Genomic DNA, 20,821 nt, shown 5'->3' on the forward strand with positions numbered 1-20,821 from the left:
TTGAGATTATCACTGAAAAAAATTCTGAGTACATAAATATGAAAAATGAAAAAAATGAAGTTGAGCGCATAGCTGTATTGGAATCTTGACCACAATCAAAGCTTTGTCTACAGTTTTTTTTTTTTCTTGGAAACATGGAGCAATTGGAATGAGATAAAAGGGTATTTAGGAAAGATCAGAATGGTAAAAATCAATAGCAAAACTATGTTGTCATGGTAACTCATTCTCACATATACGTTCAATGAGCAACTACTAGGTTTTAGGCACTATCTTAATTGGATGAGGCACATCATGAGTAGGGTTGCCAGGAGTTCTAATACATGTCTTACCTTCAGTGATTTTTGTTCTGCATTCTTCATTGACAATGTCAGGATGCCTAAAGTGTTTTTATATTTTGCTTTTCAATAAAATACCAAAATTTAGCAGTTAGGTTTATTTTCTCACCACAGTAATTGACACTAAACTCATTTATTTTTTTTTATTTTTTTTTATTATTTATTTATGATAGTCAGAGAGAGAGAGAGAGGCAGAGACACAGGCAGAGGGAGAAGCAGGCTCCATGCACCGGGAGCCCGACGTGGGACTCGATCCTGGGTCTCCAGGATCGCGCCCTGGGCCAAAGGCAGGCGCCAAACCACTGCGCCACCCAGGGATCCCGACACTAAACTCATTTAAATGATACTAGTTGAAAATCATATCTCTACAAATAAAGATCAAGACAATTCCTGGAGCACCTGACTGGCTCAGTCAGTAGAGCATGTAAATCTTGATGTCAAGATCGTGAATTCAAGCCCCACATTGGGTTTAGAGCTTAGATACAATTCCTTATGATTTGTCCTGCAAGATAGGTTAAGGGAAGAGCAACAGATAGCATTTAGAATTTAAAATTCTTTTTTAAAAGGGCATCTGGGTGGCTCAGCAGTTGAGCATCTGCCTTTGGCTCAGGTCGTGATCCCAGGATGTTCGGAGCATGTCCCGCATCAGACTCCCTGCAGAGAGCCTGCTTTTCCCTCTGCCTAGGTCTCTGCCTCTTTCTCCCTCTCTCTGTGTCTTTCATGAATAAATAAATAAAATCTTTGAAAAAATGAAGTTCTTTTTTTTAAAAAGGTTTTATTGGGGATCCCTGGGTGGCGCAGCGGTTTGGCGCCTGCCTTTGGCCCAGGGCGCGATCCTGGAGACCCGGGATCGAGTCCCACGTCGGGCTCCTGGTGCATGGAGCCTGCTTCTCCCTCTGCCTATGTCTCTGTCTCTCTCTTTCTCTCTCTCTCGTGTGACTATCATAAATAAATTTTAAAAAATTAAAAAAAAAAAGGTTTTATTTATTTGAGAGAGAGAGAGAGAGCAAGCACACAAGAGGTGGGGAGGGGGGAGAGGGAGAAGCAGACTCCTCACTGAGCATGGAGCTCCACATGGGGTACAACCCCTGGAAATTCTTATTTTTCAAATTCAAGAAAGAAAAAGGCTGGGGCACCTGAGTGGCTCAGTCAGTTAAGTGTCTGTCTGGCTCAGGTCATGATCTCATGGGTACTGGGATGGAGTCCCATGTCTGGATCCCCGCTCAGCGGGAAGTCTGCTTTTCCCTCTCTCTGCCCCTCCCACCTTTCATGCTCTCTCACATGTGCTCTCTCTCTTATAAAATCTTTATTTTTTTTTGAAAGATTTTATTCATGAGAGATGCAGAGAAAGAGGGAGGCAGAGACATAGGCAAAGAGAGAAGCAGGCTTCCTGCAGGAAGCCCAATGTGGGACTTGATCCCAGGACTCCAGGATCACACCTTGGGCTGAAGGCAGGCGCTCAACCACTGAGCCACCCAGGCATCACAATAAAAAAATCTTTCTTTAAAAAACAAAGGAAAATGGGCAGCCCGGGTGGCTAAGCGGTTTAGCGCCACCTTAGGTCCAGGGTGATCCCGGAGACCAGGGATCAAGTCCCAAGTTGGGCTCCCTGCATGGAGCCTGCTTCTCCCTCTGCCTGTGTCTCTGCCTCTCTCTGTGTGTGCCTCTCATGAATAAATAAATAAAATCTTTAAAAAAAATAAAAATAAAAAACAAAGGACAAGACTATCCTTTTTTCTTAAGTTTTTTTTTAAATTTTTATTTATTTATGATAGTCACAGAGTGAGAGAGAGAGGCAGAGACATAGGCAGAGAGAGAAGCAGGCTCCATGCACCGGGAGCCCGACGTGGGATTCGATCCCGGGTCTCCAGGATCGCGCCCTGGGCCAAAGGCAGGCGCTAAACCGCTGCACCACCCAGGGATCCCAAGACTATCCTTTTAACAACTACTCACAGCTCATTTGAGATAACTGTGCATCAATATATATGGCTCAGAAAATCAGCCCATTGGAGTCAGCCTTGTTCTGGTACTACACTTCTGAAAGCTAGACAATCAGTATCATTACTAAACATCTGAAAATCAATCAGTTATAAATCCTGGTCCAGGAAGACAGCCAACCAGGGACAGTCCCAGGCTCCTAACCAACAACCAATCAGCCAAGTGCCTCATTCCAGGGGCCATGTTTCTGACAGGAAGCTTCTGGACACCAGAGGTACTCCAGTGCCTGTGATAACAGAGACAAAATTCTGTCCGACTCTAAACACTCCCATTTCTGAAAGTCCAGTACGCACTAAATACCAAACTTCCTAATATCCTATATAAGACTAGCTCCATCATGGGGCACCTGGGTGGCTCAGTCAGTTGAGCATCTGACTTCAGCTCAGGTCATGATCTCAGCATGGGATTGAGCCTTGTGTCAGGCTCCCCACTCAGCGCAGAGTTGGCTTGTCCCTCTCCCTCTGCCCCCCACCTCCCAGCTCATGCACTGTCTCTTTCAAACAAATACATAAAATCTTAAAAAAAAAAAACACCCCAAAGCACTAGCCCCATCATTGTTCGTGGAGACTATGTCTTACAGATATAGCTTCCTGTTGCAGGCAAATAAGTTTACCCTTTTTTGCAGTAGATATTTCCTATTGCTACCATAAAAAATTTCATGGCTTAAAACAACGGAGATTTGGGGATCCCTGGGTGGCTCAGCGGTCTGGTGCCTGCTTTTGGTCCAGGGCGTGATCCCGGAGACCCGAGATTGAGTCCCACGTCAGGCTCCCTGCATGGAGCCTGCTTCTCCCTCTGCCTGTGTTTCTGCCTCTCTGTGTGTGTGTCTCTCATGAATAAATAAACAAAAACAACAAAAAACAACACCTTTAAAAAAACAAACAAACAGAGATTTATTCTCTTGCAGTTTTGGAAGCCAGGAGTCTGATATGATTCTTATGAGGCTAAAGTCAAGGTGTGGTTCCTGAGGAGATTTCCTTTGCCTTTTCCAGCTTCTTGTGGCTGTCCATATTCCTTGCAGTAGAATAATCTGCCTTATCACATTGCCTTCTCCTCTTCTATAGTCAAATCTCCCTCTGTCCCCAATTTTGTGATTATGCTTAGAGCTCATCTAGGTTAATCCGTCCCAGATAATCATCCCATCCCAAAACTCTTATCTTAATCACGTCTGAAAAAAAAATCACATCTGCAAAATTTCTTTTGCCTTTTTCAACTGACCACAGATATCAAGTTAAATTCACTATTAGTTGAAATTGTCTAAAACTTGCAAAGGCTCAAATTCTGTTTATTCTTAGGGCTACAGTTGTCCTAATAGTGGCTGTTAAATATATTGGCTGTGCAATGGGAAACCCAACTGGTCAAATACTAATTTAGACTTCCACTTCAAAACACACAAAAATATTAATTATAGGTGGATAAGGCTTTTACGAGAATTGCAGCTCGTAAAAGACCATGGAAATGGAGCACTGGGTGGCTCAGTCAGTTAAGCGTGGAACTCTTGATTTTGGCTTAGGTCATGATTTTAGGATCATGAGATACAGCCCCACACCAGCCTCCAAACTGGGCCTGAAGCCTGCTTAAGATTCTCTCTGTTCTTCTCCCTCTCCACCATTTGCACTTTCTCTTTCTCTATAAAAAAGAAAAAGAAAAAGGTCATGGGAAAAAATTCCCTTTGTTAAATATACAGAGCAGATTTTGTCAAAGCAGATATAAAAAGCATCGTGATAGATGCCCCTGCTGAGGCCCGGATAGGGACGCGGTCGAGGGTGTTCGCCCCGCCCCCCCGAGTCGGATGCCGGCTGCCTCGCCCAGGACTCCAGCGCAGGTAAACGCTGGTTCCGCAGGCCCATCCTGCCCTCCGCCCAGATCCTCAAGGCCCGAGCGCGGGGCGCCTGCTCGCGTCCCTGCGGCCCCGGCCCGGTGTCCGGGACAGGGAAACGCCGGGGTACGGGAACGGGCTGCAGGGGAGGGGCGGGCTGGTACAGAGTCTGTGGGGGGCCTGAGGCGAGAGGACTCTGACGTGGGGGTACAGGGAGGTGAGACGGGGTCACGTAGGGACGGTGGCCGGCGGTGCGGTAACTTCAGGTGAGGACTGTAGTAAATACCAGGGGGAGTTTTGGCCAGAGGGACAGAATCTTCCTGAGGGTTTTAAAACTCCCCCGAGGGGATCCCTGGGTGGCGCAGAGGTTTGGCGCCTGCCTTTGGCCCAGGGCGCGATCCTGGAGACCCGGGATCGAATCCCATGTCGGGCTCTCGGTGCATGGAGCCTGCTTCTCCCTCTGCCTGAGTCTCTGGCCTCTCTCTCTCTCTGTGTGACTATCATAAATAAAATAAAATAAATTAAAAAAAAAAAAAAAACTCCCCCGAGGAGTTCAAAGAAAAGAGCAGATGGGAGGAGGGTGATGAGTTCACTGAGGTCACTGCTGGTAAGAGGCAACAGTGAGCACCTAGGCCCAGGAGTGAGACAGCTAGCCTTTGGACCCCTGGTTCTGGGACTAGAGAAGAGTGCAAGGAAGCATGAGCTCCTCCAACACCACCCTGAACCTATTTCTCTAAAGCCCGTATATTTGCACAAGTTGCCATGACTGCAGAAGCTGTTATGGAATCCACAGATCATTGGAGGGCCCAACCTCCTACCCCCATTTTCTCTGGATTGTGGTGTTGGAGGACTCTTAGTGCTGTTCCTCCTCCAGTCTTTAAGTTGGAACCCTGTTGAAATCCCAAGCCCTAAGGTATGTCGGTGTCCAGTTTATGTACAGATATGCTCATTACTGGCAACCAGTATAAATGGGTTTGTAGGGTTCTTCCAGGAACTGGATCCAAGATTTCCAAATGCTTACAGGTAAAAGTAAGTTGGTGGTCAAGAAACCACAGGTTTCCTCTCTTTTAAATATGATCAAGAAGCAGAGGACAATAGGATAAAAATGATTGGAAAAGATGTTTATCTGTCTCCGGGTGGTGGGAGGTTTGGATCAGAGGGAGAGGCCATTTTATGAAGGTCTTAACAGGTTGTTGAGTGGAGAACACACTGGGGTTGAGAGAGGAAAGGAGGATCAGAGTAGAGGCTATTGTCATAGTCCAAGGGATGGTTAATGAATGAGAGTGGTGGTTTAGGAAAAGGGGTTGGATTCTGGCCATAAAGAGAGGATGTGTTGGGGAGAGGATAGTATGGCAGATGACCAAGGCTTCCAAGTGAAAAATGGACATGGGAGGCCTAGGATTGAGGCAAGAGGACCATCAGGTTGGAGCTGGTGCTCATTTACCGCTCTGTGGACTCTCTAGTAGGATTTTTTTTTAAAGATGTTATTTATCCATGAGACAGAAAAAGAGAGGGGGGGGGGGCAGAGACGAGGGAGAAGGAGGCTTCATGCAGGGAGCCCAATGCGGGACCTGATCCCAGGACCACAGGATCATGCCCTGGGCCAAATGCAGGTGCTAAACCTCTGAGGATCCCCTCTAATAGGATTTTTTTGGCGACTTTGGTGTGCTCTTTTATGTTTCATTCAACCTAGAGGATGAGATTGGGGGCAAATGTTGTCATCTATTAGAGTTGGTAGGCCTCAAATGGGCCAACTTGAATGAGGGTCAAGTAGAGGAAGAGGAAGGTCGATTGGTAAGGGAGCAGCAAGTGCATATAGAAGTGGAAGAAGGCCATAGGTATCTGGAAGCAATACATGATTCTTCTTGCCAACACTGAGGCAAGAAATGGAGCCACGCAGGGAGGCCTGCAATGAAGACTTTGGCACTTGGTGCCACTAACGAGCCATGGGAAATCTAGGTTACAACTGGATCCTGTATGAATTTGCCAAGCATATTCTGGGTGAGGTTTGCTCAATGTGGTATAAGGCCTGAAATTAAGTCTCAGTATTATATGTTGCCTTAACACGTATTGAAACCAGGACAACCTCAAATGGCCTAAGCACCAGTTCCCCACTTCACTCTGCTCCTGCAGATAAGGTCTTCAAAAAAAATTTTTTTTTAAAGTAGAGTCCAAGCCCAGCATGGAGCCCAGCGTGGCACTTGAACTCATGATCATGAGATCAAGACCTGAACTGAGATCAAGAGTCGGACACTCTCCCAGATGCCCCTCAGATAAGATCTTTTGACTGTACCCTTTTAATAAAAAGGACCAGGAATAGTTCCTGCTTATCTCTTTGCAGTGGGTTTCACTTCCTTGTCTGCTCTTTGTTGTTATTCAGAAAAGGGAATTGTATCCTCCTGTAGGAACCAGGGGCACCTACCCTCTTGATACTATAAAACTTGATCCCACAGCTGCTGGTTGTTCAGTGTTTCACATAGTGTAACCCCATGTAGCCCTGTGTGGTATGTGATGGTCTACTATCCCAGGCTGTGAAAATGTATGGTTAATAAGATGCTGCTAATCTTTGTCCAATATTCGTGTGCATCTGTACAATTCCCGCAACTCTGAGTAGGAATCCCACCTTCACCAGCGAAGTGAAAAGGAGGTGATCAAAATACTTTAATATGTGTGGAGGCCAGGGAGATTCTTAAATGGGAGGACAGGGAGATAATGGTGGATATGGGCAGAGGTGTGGTACAGGAGATGTGAGGGATGTGCAGTCTAGAGTGACATATATATGGAGAGGCAGTATGTCTGAGGACCCCAGGGTCCTGGTATTGGGGCTTACATGATCTTATCCATACCAGGGAAATTGGCAGGGGGTGTTGAATGCCTCTATGCCAGGTTCACAGTTTAGATATCTATTTGTCTACCTGCTTATTGCTGATGGCTGGGCCTAGTAATTAATGGCCCCCATAAGAGACAATAGCACCAATAGCACCAGAGGTGTAGTTTCCACTCTGAGTTGGGGAACTGGAAGAAGGATGGACATAGGATAGACAAATGTGAGAATGGACTACAGGTCTTCAGGAAAATGGCTATTTGTGGTTTCATTTCTCCCAATCATGGCAGGTCTGTGTGATCTTTGAGGGTGTGGTTTGTACTTCTTCTAGGAAGAATAGGGTCTCCTTGCTGAAGCTCAGAGACACCTGTACCATGGTATGATGCTGGAGAATTTGCCACTTGTGGTCTCACTGGGTGGGGCCCTAAAATGTACCCCTGTGCCACAAGCTAGTCTCTGCCCTTCCCCTTTATCCATTGGCATGTCAGCCCTTTTCACATTAGCACCTTGGGCACTGCTTCCTTCCCCAGTTCCCTGAATGCGTGCTGTGGTTGGTAAGGCTGGGGTCTGAACACTGTCCTCTCCTTCCTTGAGTAGGCCTGACACCTGTTACTCCTAGCTGGAAAGGATAGATCCAGAATCAGAAGACGTGCACTTGTGGATTCCATCTTGTTTGCCTTCTCCATCACCAGGTGAATTTTCCAGGCCCAGGCCACCCAAGGTTCTACTTCATTCCTCTCACTAATATTTCTTCATTCTTCCTTGTACCAGAAATTGCCATCACTGACTTGGTATTTATGTGGACCATGGGTTATTCTTGTAATATTTAGTTTCCCTTCCCATGGTCTATCATGTGCTGAGTTATATTTGAACAGTCAGAGCTGTATCTGTCCTGTCTTTACCTTAGTATTTGAATCATCCAGGTTCTGTGTAGTTGCTTATCAAGGTGTGTGGGAGAGGTTCACAGGATGGAAAGGAATCCAGCTGAAGCAAGACAAACTCAAACGTAGCCTTGTGATAAGCCGCAACAGCTGGGGGAGGTCATGACCCTAGGGCTGAGTGCAAATTATACCAGAGATCCATTTGCTTGTCTTTTGGTGCCACAGTGGCACCCACACCTCATTTTTGCCTTTCTTTACCCATTTTTCACACTTATCCACCTTGTCAACTCTACTACTTGTCACTTCTGCTCTTACTTTAGCTCAAGGATAATCCTCACCTCTCTCAACTCTACATCTCAAAGCTTTCTCATACTGCAGTGTTGGATGCTTTTTCCATCTGCAGTGTTGTATGACATTGGCCTATACATTTGTGTCATGAAGTATGCACATTCTCAATCTCTGAACAACAGCAACTCTTGCAGTTAGATTTTCAAGGGCTGGACATAACATTCTATCTAGCACTCATGTGTCACCAATTGCTGCTGAAAGCCCGAAAGTTGTTTGCGGAGGAATGAGGTGTATATCCTGCTTGTGATCTTTGTGTCACATCTCATGATTTTGCCATTCATCTTGTGAGGACTGCCCCATTCTCTCAACATCAATTGGCCAGTACTGCTAAGCACCCTCATCCTCAACCTGAACCCAATCACTCTGTCCTACAGATAATCCCATGCACTCAGCCTTGGGTTTGTCAGACATCTGTAATAGCACTGTTTCCCTACACAAAGTCAATATGTAATTCACCAGCATTTCTCTGCTTTCAGGTTGTTGGTATGGAGCAGAGGATAAGGAAGCACTTTCTGAGCAGCATATTTCAGTTTAAGAGGGATCACAGATCAGGATTATCAAGGCAGGTCTATCTTCCCAGAAGGCCAACCCCCATGAAATGCTTGATCTTGAGTGACATTTTTCATTTGGCTGAGTACCAGGGAACACATCACAGGCAGAAATTACGCATGTATGGGACATTTGAGAAACTATTTTCAGAGCAAACCTTTATCCATACTAAAAGCAGAACACTGGAGAGAAACTACTGAGAAGCGATGTATTTGTAAACAACTGCAAATTCTGTCAGGGAAGCCCTTTACCCTTGGGGAGGTTGAGAGGTCTTCCTGTACAACTCAGGATTTCGTCATCAACAGGCCACACACACCAGGGAGAAGTCAAATAGTGGAATGAAGTGTGAGGATACCTTTCAAATACACATTTGTTCAGTGCCAGACCATCCTCCCTGGAGAAAGATGTTTTACGTGCAGTGAATGTGGGAAATCCTTTAGCCAAAGCTCCCACCTCATTAAACATCAGAGAATTCACACTGGAGAAAGGCCTTATAAGTGCAGTGAATATGGGAAATCTTGTAGCCAAAACTCTAATCTCATTCAAATCAGATAACTCACACTGAAGTAAGGCCTTATGAGTGCACTCAATACGGGAAATCTTTTCACCAAAGCTCTGCACTACTTCAATGTAAGAGAGTTCACACTGCAGAAAGGCTTTATGAATGTAGTAAATGTGGGAAATCCATGATACATGCCAACCTCATTACAAATCAGGGAGTTCACACTGGAGAAAGGCCTTATGAATGCAGTGAACATGGGAAATAATTAAGAAAAGCTCTTCATTCCTTTACCATCAGAGAGTACACACTGGAAAAAGGCCTTATGAATGCAGTGAATGTGGGAAATCATTTCGTCAAAATTTTTGTGCTCCTTCAACATCAGAGAACTCACACTAGAGAAAAGCCTTATCAGTACAGTGAATGTGAGAAATCATTTTGATATATGTCTAACCTCATTATACATTAGAGTTCACACTGGAGAAAAGCCTTATGAGTGTCCCCACACAATGTGGGAAATCCTTTAGCCAAACCTCTACCCTCACTACACATCAGAAAATTCACACTGGAAAATGACTTTATAATTTTAGGAATGTGTGCAGTTCTAGAACTACAGCTTCAGGCTCTTAAAATACCAAAATGCTTACTTTGAAGAAAAGCTTTGTGTGTGCAGCGTACATGGGAAATCCCCTACAAAAAACTCCAGCCTCATGACACACAGAAAAGTTCATACTGCATCAAGGTCTTATGAAGCAATGAATGTGAGAACGCCAGAACTCCAAAGCCTTCACTCTTTGAATACAAATTTCACATGGGTAGAAACATCTCTCATGTGTAGGGATGTACAATGTCCCTGTTCCATACGTTGGAGCTTAGGGAGATCCCTAATGATGTTGCAGTCTGTCTGAACTGAACCACATCCAAACATATACAAATTCCAAGTACACTGGAGTTGCATTGCACTTTCTAACCTGCTCATGGCCTGTCCAGATTTATGCCATGGGAGGTTTCTGCAGAAGAAGCCACTTAACCTCTACTACCTAGCAGGTGCCTGTAGTCTCCATCGTTCATCCAGTGCAGTGAGTTCAGGGCAACTTGGGTGTACTCAGGAGAAACTTGCCGCCCTATACTCTGGTTTGTATAATAGAGGCCTTATTGGTTATGCCACCTTTAATTTTGGGGTACTGTTCACGCTATGGGATGATTTGAAAAACAGCTGGGTTCTACAAACCTAAAGGAACGGCACTTTTGTTGGGATACCAAACCTTGTGTGCCTCAGAGGTTGACAGTATCACAGTGGAGAGTAGTTCTCCACTTTTGCCCTTGTTTGCATTGCTGCCCAGAGCTTCCAGTGACTACAGGCTTTCTGGTCCTATTTTGTAGTTTAAATGCCGTAATAGTTTCTGGGTTTCAAGGTCAACCTGAGAAGGAAGCAATTCTCATGATACCTTTGGTGCTTCTGAGAGCACCATGAAATTCTTATTCACAAGGGATCTTGCCTTGTGGTGAGGAAAACCTCCTAGGTCCTGCAATGGAGCTATGGGCCCTCATGTCCAAAATTCTGTAGGGTAGCATCACTGGTTGTAAAAATGTAGGGTAAATTATAATTGCTACAGAAGCACTAGATTAGGGGCACCTAGCTGGCTCAGTCACAAAAGCGTGTGACTCTTGATCTCAGTGTCATGAGTTTGAGACCCACACTGAATGTGGAGATTACCAAAGAAACAAAACAATAAGAATTAAACACTAGATTAACAGCAGGAGGCAGGGACTGCTAACCAATTGCTCAGAATGTGCCTCTTTAAAGAGATATCCACAAGGTTCCAATCACTGTGGCTGTGAAGTGTTAATAGGTACAGAAATTCTTGAATCTATGAATCATACAGCATTAGATACAATGAAATAAAATAACCTGAAAGTTTTGTGGATTCTTGTAGCCTCTGTGAACTGTCCTCAAGGTCATTTCTGTGAAGAGAAAAAATGAGGACACAGAGAAGGGATATATCTTCTTCAAGTTATGGTAACTTTATGACCCAGCCAGCATTCCTATTGAATCTGGTGGAAAGTCTTCACTGTTCACTTAATTTTTGACCACTGAGGCAAGGAGCCTTTGCAGTGCATAAGGAAAGAGATGGTAAAATCAATGTAGGGTATTTCCTAAAAATAGGAAATTAAAAAATTTTACATTGAATTATATTTTTAAAATTTAGTAAGGTATAAATGGTAAATATATATATATATTTAACATACAATTTGATAAGTTTTGACATTTATGTAAATACTTAATCCATCATCATGTTTGCTTGTTATTTATTTTTGAGAAAAAGAAAGCAAAGGCAGGGGAAGGGAAAGAATTTTTTTTTAAAGATTTTATTTATTTATTCATGAGAGACACAGAGAGAAAGAGAGAGGCAGAGACACAGGCGGAGGGAGAAACAGGCTCCATGCAGGAAGCCTGAGGCAGGACTTGATCCCAGGTCTCCAGGATCATGCCCTGGGCTGAAGGCGGCGCTAAACCGCTGAGCCACCCAGGGTACCAGAAGGGAAAGAATTTTAAGCAGGGGTCACACTCATTGTGGAGCCCAGTGCACGGCTCAATCTCAGAACCCTAAGATCATGATCTGAGCCCAAATCCAAGGGCAGACTCTTAACTGACTGAGCCACCCAGGTACCTCCAACATTGTGTTTATAATGAACTTATCTATCACTCCCATGTTTACCTCACATCCTTTAATGATAGCACTGTGCCCTGTAGCTAAATACTGATTTATCTTTCATTACTTTAGTTTGCATTGTCTGGAACTTAATATAATTAAATTCATTAAGTATTTACTTTCTCCCCTTGGGTGCCTTCAGCGGCATACTTTTTGGGATTCATCAATGAAGCTTATATTAGTAGTTCATTCTTTTCATATTGCTGAGTATTCATATTTTGTAGATGTACAACTATTTGTTTACTCATTCATCTGTATGAATATGGGTTATTTCCAGTTTTTAACTGTTGCAAGTAAAAAGATTTAAATCAATTTTTCATATGGATATATTTCATTTCCCTCTGCTACTACTTTGGAGTGAAATGTCTGAGATTAATGGATATAGAATTTCAAAAAAAAAAAAAAAAGGATATAGAATTTTAACGAACTATGATCTAAAATAGTTGTTTCTTTTGTATTCCTAACAGCAGTATTTGGGACCTCCAATTCTGCCATATCTTTGGCAGTGAGTGGGTATAATCTTTTTAAACCTTTAACCCTTTTAAAAAACCCTTCCAGGGATCCCTGGGTGGCCCAGTGGTTTAGCGCCTGCCTTTGGCCCAGGGCACGATCCTGGAGACCCGGGATCGAATCCCACGTTGGGCTCCCGGTGCATGGAGCCTGCTTCTCTCTCTGTGTGACTATCATAAATAAATAAAAATTTAAAAAAAAAGTTTAAAAACCCTTCCAATAATTGTACAGCAGTATCTCACTGTGATCTTAAATTGCATTTCTGTTGACTATTTTTTCATTTATTTGCCAGCTGTATGTCTTTTTTTGGTAAAAATGTCTTTTCAAACTTTTGCCAAGTTTTTAAGATGAATTTGCTTTGACAAATAAGATAATGAAACAACAAAGACTTATTCAGAGCTTTATTCATTCTTTAGTGATGTGGCTTTTTTGTAGTAAGAAATAATCATTTTTGAATAGCAATATCTTATTTGACAAATAAGATAATGAAACAACAAAGACTTATTCAGAGCTTTATTCATTCTTTAGTGATGTGGCTTTTTTGTAGTAAGAAATAATCATTTTTGAATAGCAAAGGAATATTTCCTAAATTTTCTTGTGCAGTGGCCACATACAGCATATATAGTTTAACCTGCATTAATGTATTCTCCATCACTTAAGTCTAGATATCTAACAATAAAATAAAAAAATAAAAAAATAAAATAAAATAAATCAAGCCATGATTTGTAGTGTTTGCAATTTCCCCAGTATACATATTCCCACCATGGCCAACTTAAAACTGCCAGTGTGATATCACTGAACATCAAGCTCAGAGTTGCCAGTACTACACCAATATATTTTATTTCCACCATAGCAATTCAGTAGCCACAAATAACCTCAAGAACATAGAAAAAAAATATAGTGGAGACTAGAAAGGTAGAAGTTTTTATATATTTTTAAGCAGCTTCATTTCAGTACAACTGAATAAAATAAGCTGGACATATTGCAAACATATATTCTCATGTTTGCTACATGCTTACACCTGAAACAAAAAGTTTCCTACTATGCCACTCTTTTTTCCCCTGTTATCCTTTTTAACTTTTTTTTTTTTTTAAGATTTATTTTATTTATTTATTTATTTACGATAGACATAGAGAGAGAGAGAGAGGCAGAGACATAGGAGGAGGGAGAAGCAGGCTCCATGCCGGGAGCCTGACATGGTACTCTATCCCAGGACTCCAGGATCGCGCCCTGGGCCAAAGGCAGGTGCTAAACTGCTGAGCCACCCAGGGATCCCCTTTAACTTCTTTTCAACATATAAAATTAATGATACAATAACATGTCTTTTGTTATGGCTATTTTTCAGTCTATAGACAAATGGAAAAGACTTTGTCATGAAGCCAGATGTACCCTTCTCCAATCTTCCACCATTACTTATCACTTCATGGCCACTCTTCTTTCACCTATACACATGTAGACTAGTGAGTATACTTTTTATCTTTGCTAAGTTAAGCTCTACGCCCTTTGTGGGCTTGCACTCATGACCCCAAGGTTATTAGTTGCATGCTCTACCAACTGAGCCAGCCCGGTGCCCCTAGTGGGTGTAGTTTTATTTTTTTTTTAATATTTTATTTATTTATTCATGAGAGACACAGAGAGAGAGGCAGAGACACAGGCAGAGGGAGAAGCAGGCTCCCTGCTGGGAGCCCGATGTGGGGCTCAATCCCAGGATCCCAGGATCATGACCTAAGCTAAAGGTAGCGGCTCAACCAGAGCCACACAGGTGCCCCTACTTTTACATTTTTAATCTCAGACATACCATTTAATTCAGTCTCTTCAGGCTGGATATTTATTTATTTACTTATTTTAGAGATTTATTCATTTATGATAGACAGAGAGAGAGAGAGAGAGAGAGAGAGAGGCAGAGACACAGTAGGAGGGAGAAGCAGGCTCCATACCAGGAGCCCGACATGGGACTTGATCCCGGGGACTCCAGGATCGCGCCCTGGGCCAAAGGCAGGCGCCAAACCTCTGAGCCACCCTGGGATCCCCAGGCTGGATTTTTAAAATTTGAGGGCCTCTTCATAACCCAAGTAACTATCATACAAAATAAAAACACTTTAAAGTATGGCAAATACATTATCAAAGCTCAGTATTCTCAAAATGTGCCCTCAGCAAGTACAACTTTCTTCTATCCATCCAGTCCTCATGCCAGGCCAGTCCCAATGACACCCCCCCCACCCCCTCCAGGACTAATGATTCTCACAGATGACCACATTTGCTTCTCATCACATACCAGGCTAAACGAAAACACCCCAGGCTCCACCAGAGTCAAAACAAACTCTTGGGGATCCCTGGGTGGCTCAGCGGTTTGGCACCTGCCTTTGGCCCAGGGTATGATCCTGGAGTGCGGGATCGAGTCCCGGGTCAGGCTCCCAGCATGGAGCCTGCTTCTTCCTCTGCCTGTGTCTCTGCCTCTCTCTCTCTATGTCTATCATAAATGAAATGAAATGAAATAAAATAAAAAAATAAAAAATAACTCTTGGTGAATCCATAAGGATGGTAAATAAGAACCTGTTCCAGTCTGAGCATAATTTTTTTTAGATTTATTTATTTATTTATTTATTTATTTATTTATTTATTTATTTATTCGTGACAGACATAGAGAGAGAGGCAAAGGCAGGCACTAAACCGCTGAGCCACACAGGGGTGCCCAGTCTGAGTATAATTTGCCTCAATTACTGTTTGCCTCCGGATCCATCTCTTGTCCACTTTTCCCTTGGAAGCTTTGACCACCTGCCAGACTATCTTGTCTGATACACTCTACCTTCCTGGTCACTTATCTCCCCTCCCCTGTAGATATGAAACCTGACACCATCACCCTGGTATGCAAGCAAAAGACCCAGTTCTTGGACCCCTAGTCTCCCCTGCCTTGCCACCATAACCTGAATTTGCCTCTTTTATTTATTTATTTTTTAATTTTGCCTCTTTTAAATGTGACCAGAGCTTACTCAACTTGTTCTTCACAATATCTACTACATTTTAAATATATCCAATCTGAATTCCTTCCCAGATTTCTCAACTGTGTGTCCAGGTGCCCATTTTAGGGCTCCATTTCCTGGTCTCTGAGATACCTTAGACTCTTAACATGGTCAGAACAAAGCTACCAAGTAGCTCATCTCAAATGATGCAACTTTCATCCCTATAGTTGCTAAAATCAAACACCCTAAGGTCATCACTCATTAGTTTAATTCACTCATCCTCCACATTACAAAATTGACTTACCCTTTACAACAGGCATCCAGATTCCAACCACAACTTCTAAGTTACAGGTCTGTCCATTAATTCTCACCTGGGCTATCATTAGTAGCCTTCATTCTGATCTTCCTTCCTACTCTCTCAAGTCCAGACTGTTCACTCTGCATCCAAATGAAGTCTGTTAAGATCTCAATATCACTTACTCATTCTGATCACTTTTACCTCTAAGTATATGCACATCCTGGTAGTGGCTCCTAGGTTAACTTTCCACATCTGTTCACATCAGTTCCCAGTAATGGGAATACCCATATATACAGCCTGCAGTGGACTTAGGAGTCTGGGCCTACGGCTTCTCTAGTGTCCCAGACACAAAGTCTGGAGAAATAGCACTGAGAGTCCAACATCACAATCCAGACAACATGGGAATAGGGGGCTAGGACCCTCAAGGTCCTGGGACGCCGTCCACTGATCTGTGTGGGTTCCAAAAGAGCTTCTGTAGTCAAGGGAACCTGTGCGAAGAGGCAGGTCTCAGAGAAATGGGTCCATGCCTCTGTGTTCCCTTTCCTAGACCCGGAGCCAGGTGACCTAAGGCTAGCTGTCTCACTTCTAGGCCTCTTACCAGCAGTGACCTCAGTGAACTCATCACCCTCCTCCAATCTGCTTTCGTTGAATTCCTGGGGGAGTTTTGAAACCCTCAGGGAGATCCTGCTCCTTCTTTGGCCAAAACTCCCCCTGGCATTTACTAGTCTTCACCTGAAGTTACCGCACCGCGGGCCACCAGTCCGGCGCGACCCCGCCTCACGTTACCAGTTCCCCAACGTCAAAGTCCTCCCGCTTCAGGAACCCCCCGCAGCCTTGCCCCAGCCCGCCCCACCCCTGCAACCCGCTCCCGCAGGCCAGCGCGCCGGCGCCTCCCCGTCCCGGACACGGGTCGGGGCCGCAGGGACAAGAGCAGACGCCCCGCGCTCGGGCCTTGAGGGTCTGGGTAGGGGAAGGGCGGGGAGGGCCCGGGGGACGAGTGTTTACCTGCATCCGGGCCCTGAGCGCGGCCGCCGCCATGAGACTCTGTGGACAGAGCGGACACCCGGACCCAGGTGTGTGCGGCGTGGACAGCGCGTCCCCTCGCGTCTTCTCGGTTAGTCACCTCAGTGACTATAGGGCCTCACCATGAACGCCCACTCTCAGCGCAGTCAAAACGACTCCCAAGTGGAGAACACAGGAAGTTCCGCCTCTACGAGCTGTGCCTCCCACGGAACCACTTATTTTCTAAGACTGTATTGGTCACCCGCACTTGCCGCTTCACGCTGAGCATTCTGGGTAATCTAGTTGCCTGGATCCATAGGCCCTGGAGTGAGTCGTTTCTTAACTGAATTCTGATCCAGGGGAGGAAGTTATCAGGAGTTTGGAGAGGCTGACTACTGGTCCAATAGCAGAGGAGTGGCTTCGTACCTTACTAAAGGGGCTCTATCATATTTCTAGGGAGTACTGTCTACAACTAACCAACCAAGTGTTTGGAGACATGATTTTTTTTTTTTTTAAGATTTTATTTATTCGTAAGAGAAACAGAAAGAGAGAGAGAGAGAGGCAGAGACAAAGGCAGAGGGAGAAGCCGACTCCACGCAGGGAACCCGACGTGGGACTTGATCCCCGGTCTCCAGGATCACGCCCTGGCTGAAGGAGGCGCTAAACCGCCGAGCCACCCTGGCTGCCCGGAGACTTGATTTCTGATTCCCAGAAGCTCAGCAAGTTCCTAATGGCTAAAAATATTTCTACATGCTCTAAAAGGTCACAAATCCAAATGCATATATTATTCCATAGCGTCATTCAGAAACAAAATGCGTTCACTGGAAACTGAATCTAATGTTATAGTAATCTAACTGCAGCAAAGCGATGTCACTTATGCAAAGCCCATGTCTGCAAACCAAAATATAACTAAGTTTGTTTAACTTTCCCAGACAGGGAAGGCTTAGGTCAACCGATTAGCACTTGCCTGTCCTGCACAAGTTACTTGGCCCCGCACCATGGCTTTTCTTTGCTCCATTTAAGGAATGTAACCTTGCCTTATCAGTGCAGAGATGTTGGGATGCACAGCTATTGGTCAAGAAAGAATTCTTGAACATCTTCAGTGCAAAAAAGTGGTTTTATTAAAGTACAGGGACCGGACCCAAGGGCAGAAGGAGCTGAACTAGGGTTATGAGGGGTAGCCGATTATATACTTTCAGGTTGGGAGGGTGTTATGGATAGCACAAACCTCCAAAATATCTTGGAAACAAGGTTTCTAGGACCCTGAGGGGCTGGCTATTGTTAGGAAAGGTCATTTATTATGGTTTGGTAAAAAATCATGAGACCCTTCAGATGTATGTCACTGGGCCATATGTTTGGAGTATGCCTGCTAACATACATCTTGGAGGGTAAGGAAAAAGGAAGTTTCCAAAGGAATGTCTATTTTTTAAAGTAGACTCTCAGGATCCTAGAGAGTCAGGTTAAGATTGCCTTTTGCTCTTAGCAAAGAGTCATTATCAAGGCAGCTGAACTCCCCAAAGAAGGTCATCTGCCTGTTTCAAGGAACTTGTTACTGGGCTGTATGTGGTAAGTAAATCTAATTTTTCTTCTGCCATTGTTTCCTATATCAATCACCAAATGCCTGGTATGATCTGTCTGTTCCTGTTCCCTTTTGCGTATACAAATTGTTAATTTTTTACAGCTCTCAGAGCTCTTTACTATCTGCTAGATTGGTTGTTGCCCAACTCATGAATTGCCAAGTAAAGGCAATAATTTACTAGTGTCGGGACAAGGATAGAGGAGGGATGCTGGGCCACCCGGAAGCAGAAGTACAAAACTGGACTTCTGGGATGCCTGTGTGGCTCAGCAGTTGAGCGGCTGCCTTTGGCTCAGGGCGTGATCCCGGGGCCTGGAATAAAGTCCCACATTGGGACTCCATTGCAAGGAGCCTGCTTCTCCCTCTCTCTACCTATGCCCCTCTCTCTGTGTGTTTCTCATGAATAAATAAATCTTTTTTTAAAAAACTGGATTTCTGCAGTTCCCACAGGAAACATCTCTCCTGCCTTTAGAGTTAATCACATATGATTCATTGAGCAACACTTGTATCTGTTGAATATCTCACTTTATCTTCTTTTTTATTATCATTATTAAATAAATTCTACTTCCCAAATACAATACTCAAACAAACACATGACCTCAAGATAAAGACTCACAGACTCTACTGACTAAACCTGCCAGGCACCCCATCTCACTTTATATTCTGATATGTGTTTAATTCCTTTAGGAATCTGGTATGTGTCAAAAATGCCATGCTGTTTGGTACAGAGCAATGGTTGCAGTTTTCAAAGATGGAAGACATATGCAAAGTTTGCTCCAAACACTGAGATATTGGGAATATCTTAAATCCATGATTTCATTTCTTTGCTAGGAAATTATTATCATTTCTCTTGTGACTGCAGTGACTGATACCCATGGGAATTGATATTAACTCAGAAAAAAGTCATAAAATGCAAATTACAAAGACCTAATATATCTATGGATGATTCAAAAGTAGTGGCAGAAACTGCTTGGATGAAACAACATGGATAGTGATAAAAGGTAAGACCTCAGAGAAGTTCTGGCAAAAATGTCTGAGAACAGACAGAATTAAATGAGCACAGGACTAAAATGGTCATTCTGAAGGTTTCATCTCCAAAATGTCAACTTTTTTCATTCTTGAGAATGTTATGCAATACCAGCATGTAGGGAGAGCTAAGAAGAACATTTAGAGCAGCCAGACTTACTTAAAAAAATAAACAGAAGCTGAGGTTTGGGTGATAATGATATGTCAATGTCAGTTCATTAATTGTAACAATGTGGAATTCTCAGGGATCCCTGGGTGGCTCAGCAGTTTAGCGCCTGCCTTTGGCCCAGGGCGCGATCCTGGAGTCCCAGGATCGAGTCCCGCATCAGGCTCCCGGCATGGAGCCTGCTTCTCCCTCTTCCTGTGTCTCTGCCTCTCTCTCTCTCTCTCTCTCTCTCTATCAAAAAATAAATAAATAGATAAATAAACCTTAAAAAAAAACAATGTGGAATTCTCATGGTGAATATTGACAATGGGGGAGACTATTCATGTGTAGATGAAGGGGTATAGGGGGAGCATATTCTGCTCAATTTTGTGTGAATCTAAACTGCAAAAAAAAAGTATCTAAAAATGCAGAGGAATTTAAACATATATATATATTTTTATAAACAAAGTAGGAAATAAGTGATCATGGTGAAGCTACAATTATCTGAATTAATATTGTAATTGCTTTGACATTTCACAAATGTAAACATTTTACTTAATCATAAAACAGTATTTAATTCAAAACATTAAAACAAAAGCAGTATTTTAAAAAAGATTTCCTACGAGTCAATATTTTTAAAAACATTTCCTATGAAGAGAGATTATATTTAAAAATACAAACTATTGACTCTACATCACTAGTTGATTATAACTTAAAGAAAAAAATACCTGAAAATATTCTGTTTTCCATTATATTTCTAGGAAACTAATGGCATTGTTATTTTCAAATATCAGTGCTATTAAGAACCAAAGTTTTCGGGATCCCTGGGTGGCGCAGCGGTTTAGCGCCTGCCTTTGGCCCAGGGCGCGATCCTGGAGACCTGGGATCGAATCCCACGTCGGGCTCCCGGTGCATGGAGCCTGCTTCTCCCTCTGCCTGTGTCTCTGCCTCTCTCTCTCTGTGACTATCATTAAAAAAAAAAAAAAAAAAAAAAAAAAAAAGAACCAAAGTTTTCATCATGTGAAAAAAAAGTGAATATAAGATCAATTCATTAAAACCAAGTTATCCGGGCAGCCCCGGAGGCCTAGCGGTTTAGCGAAGCCTTCTGCCTGGAGCGTGATCCTGGGGGCCGGGGATCTAATCCCATGTCAGGCTCCCTGCATGGGGCCTGCTTCTCCCACTGCCTGTGTCTCTGCCTCTCTCTCTTTTTCTCTGTGCCTCTCATGAATAAATAAAGTAAAATCTTTAAAACAATAAATAAATAAAACCAGGTAATCCTAAATCCATTTAGAAAAGTCATGATTATGGGGATTCCTGGGTGGCTCAGTGGTTCTGCG

The 20,821-nt window shown here is 43.5% G+C and overlaps 1 protein-coding gene across 3 annotated transcripts in view; it reads right to left on the reverse strand.

The window, feature by feature from the left end:
- ZNF671 (zinc finger protein 671) overlaps nucleotides 1-20,821 on the reverse strand; it is a 57,557-nt gene that overhangs the window by 23,330 nt on the left and 13,406 nt on the right. The window contains exon 1 of one of the 3 annotated variants that reach the window (XM_025984449.2): nucleotides 16,741-16,947. The exons of 1 other annotated variant lie outside the window; for it this stretch is intronic. In XM_025984449.2, coding sequence (XP_025840234.1) covers nucleotides 16,741-16,773 — 33 coding nt within the window. In that variant the 5' untranslated portion in view covers nucleotides 16,774-16,947. Of the gene's footprint in view, nucleotides 1-16,740; nucleotides 16,948-20,821 lie in introns of those variants that run through there. One more of the 3 variants, XM_025984451.2, reaches the window with a different exon arrangement.

This window comes from Vulpes vulpes, chromosome 1 (genome assembly GCF_048418805.1).
Source record: "Vulpes vulpes isolate BD-2025 chromosome 1, VulVul3, whole genome shotgun sequence".
Taxonomy (NCBI): Eukaryota; Metazoa; Chordata; class Mammalia; order Carnivora; family Canidae; genus Vulpes; species Vulpes vulpes.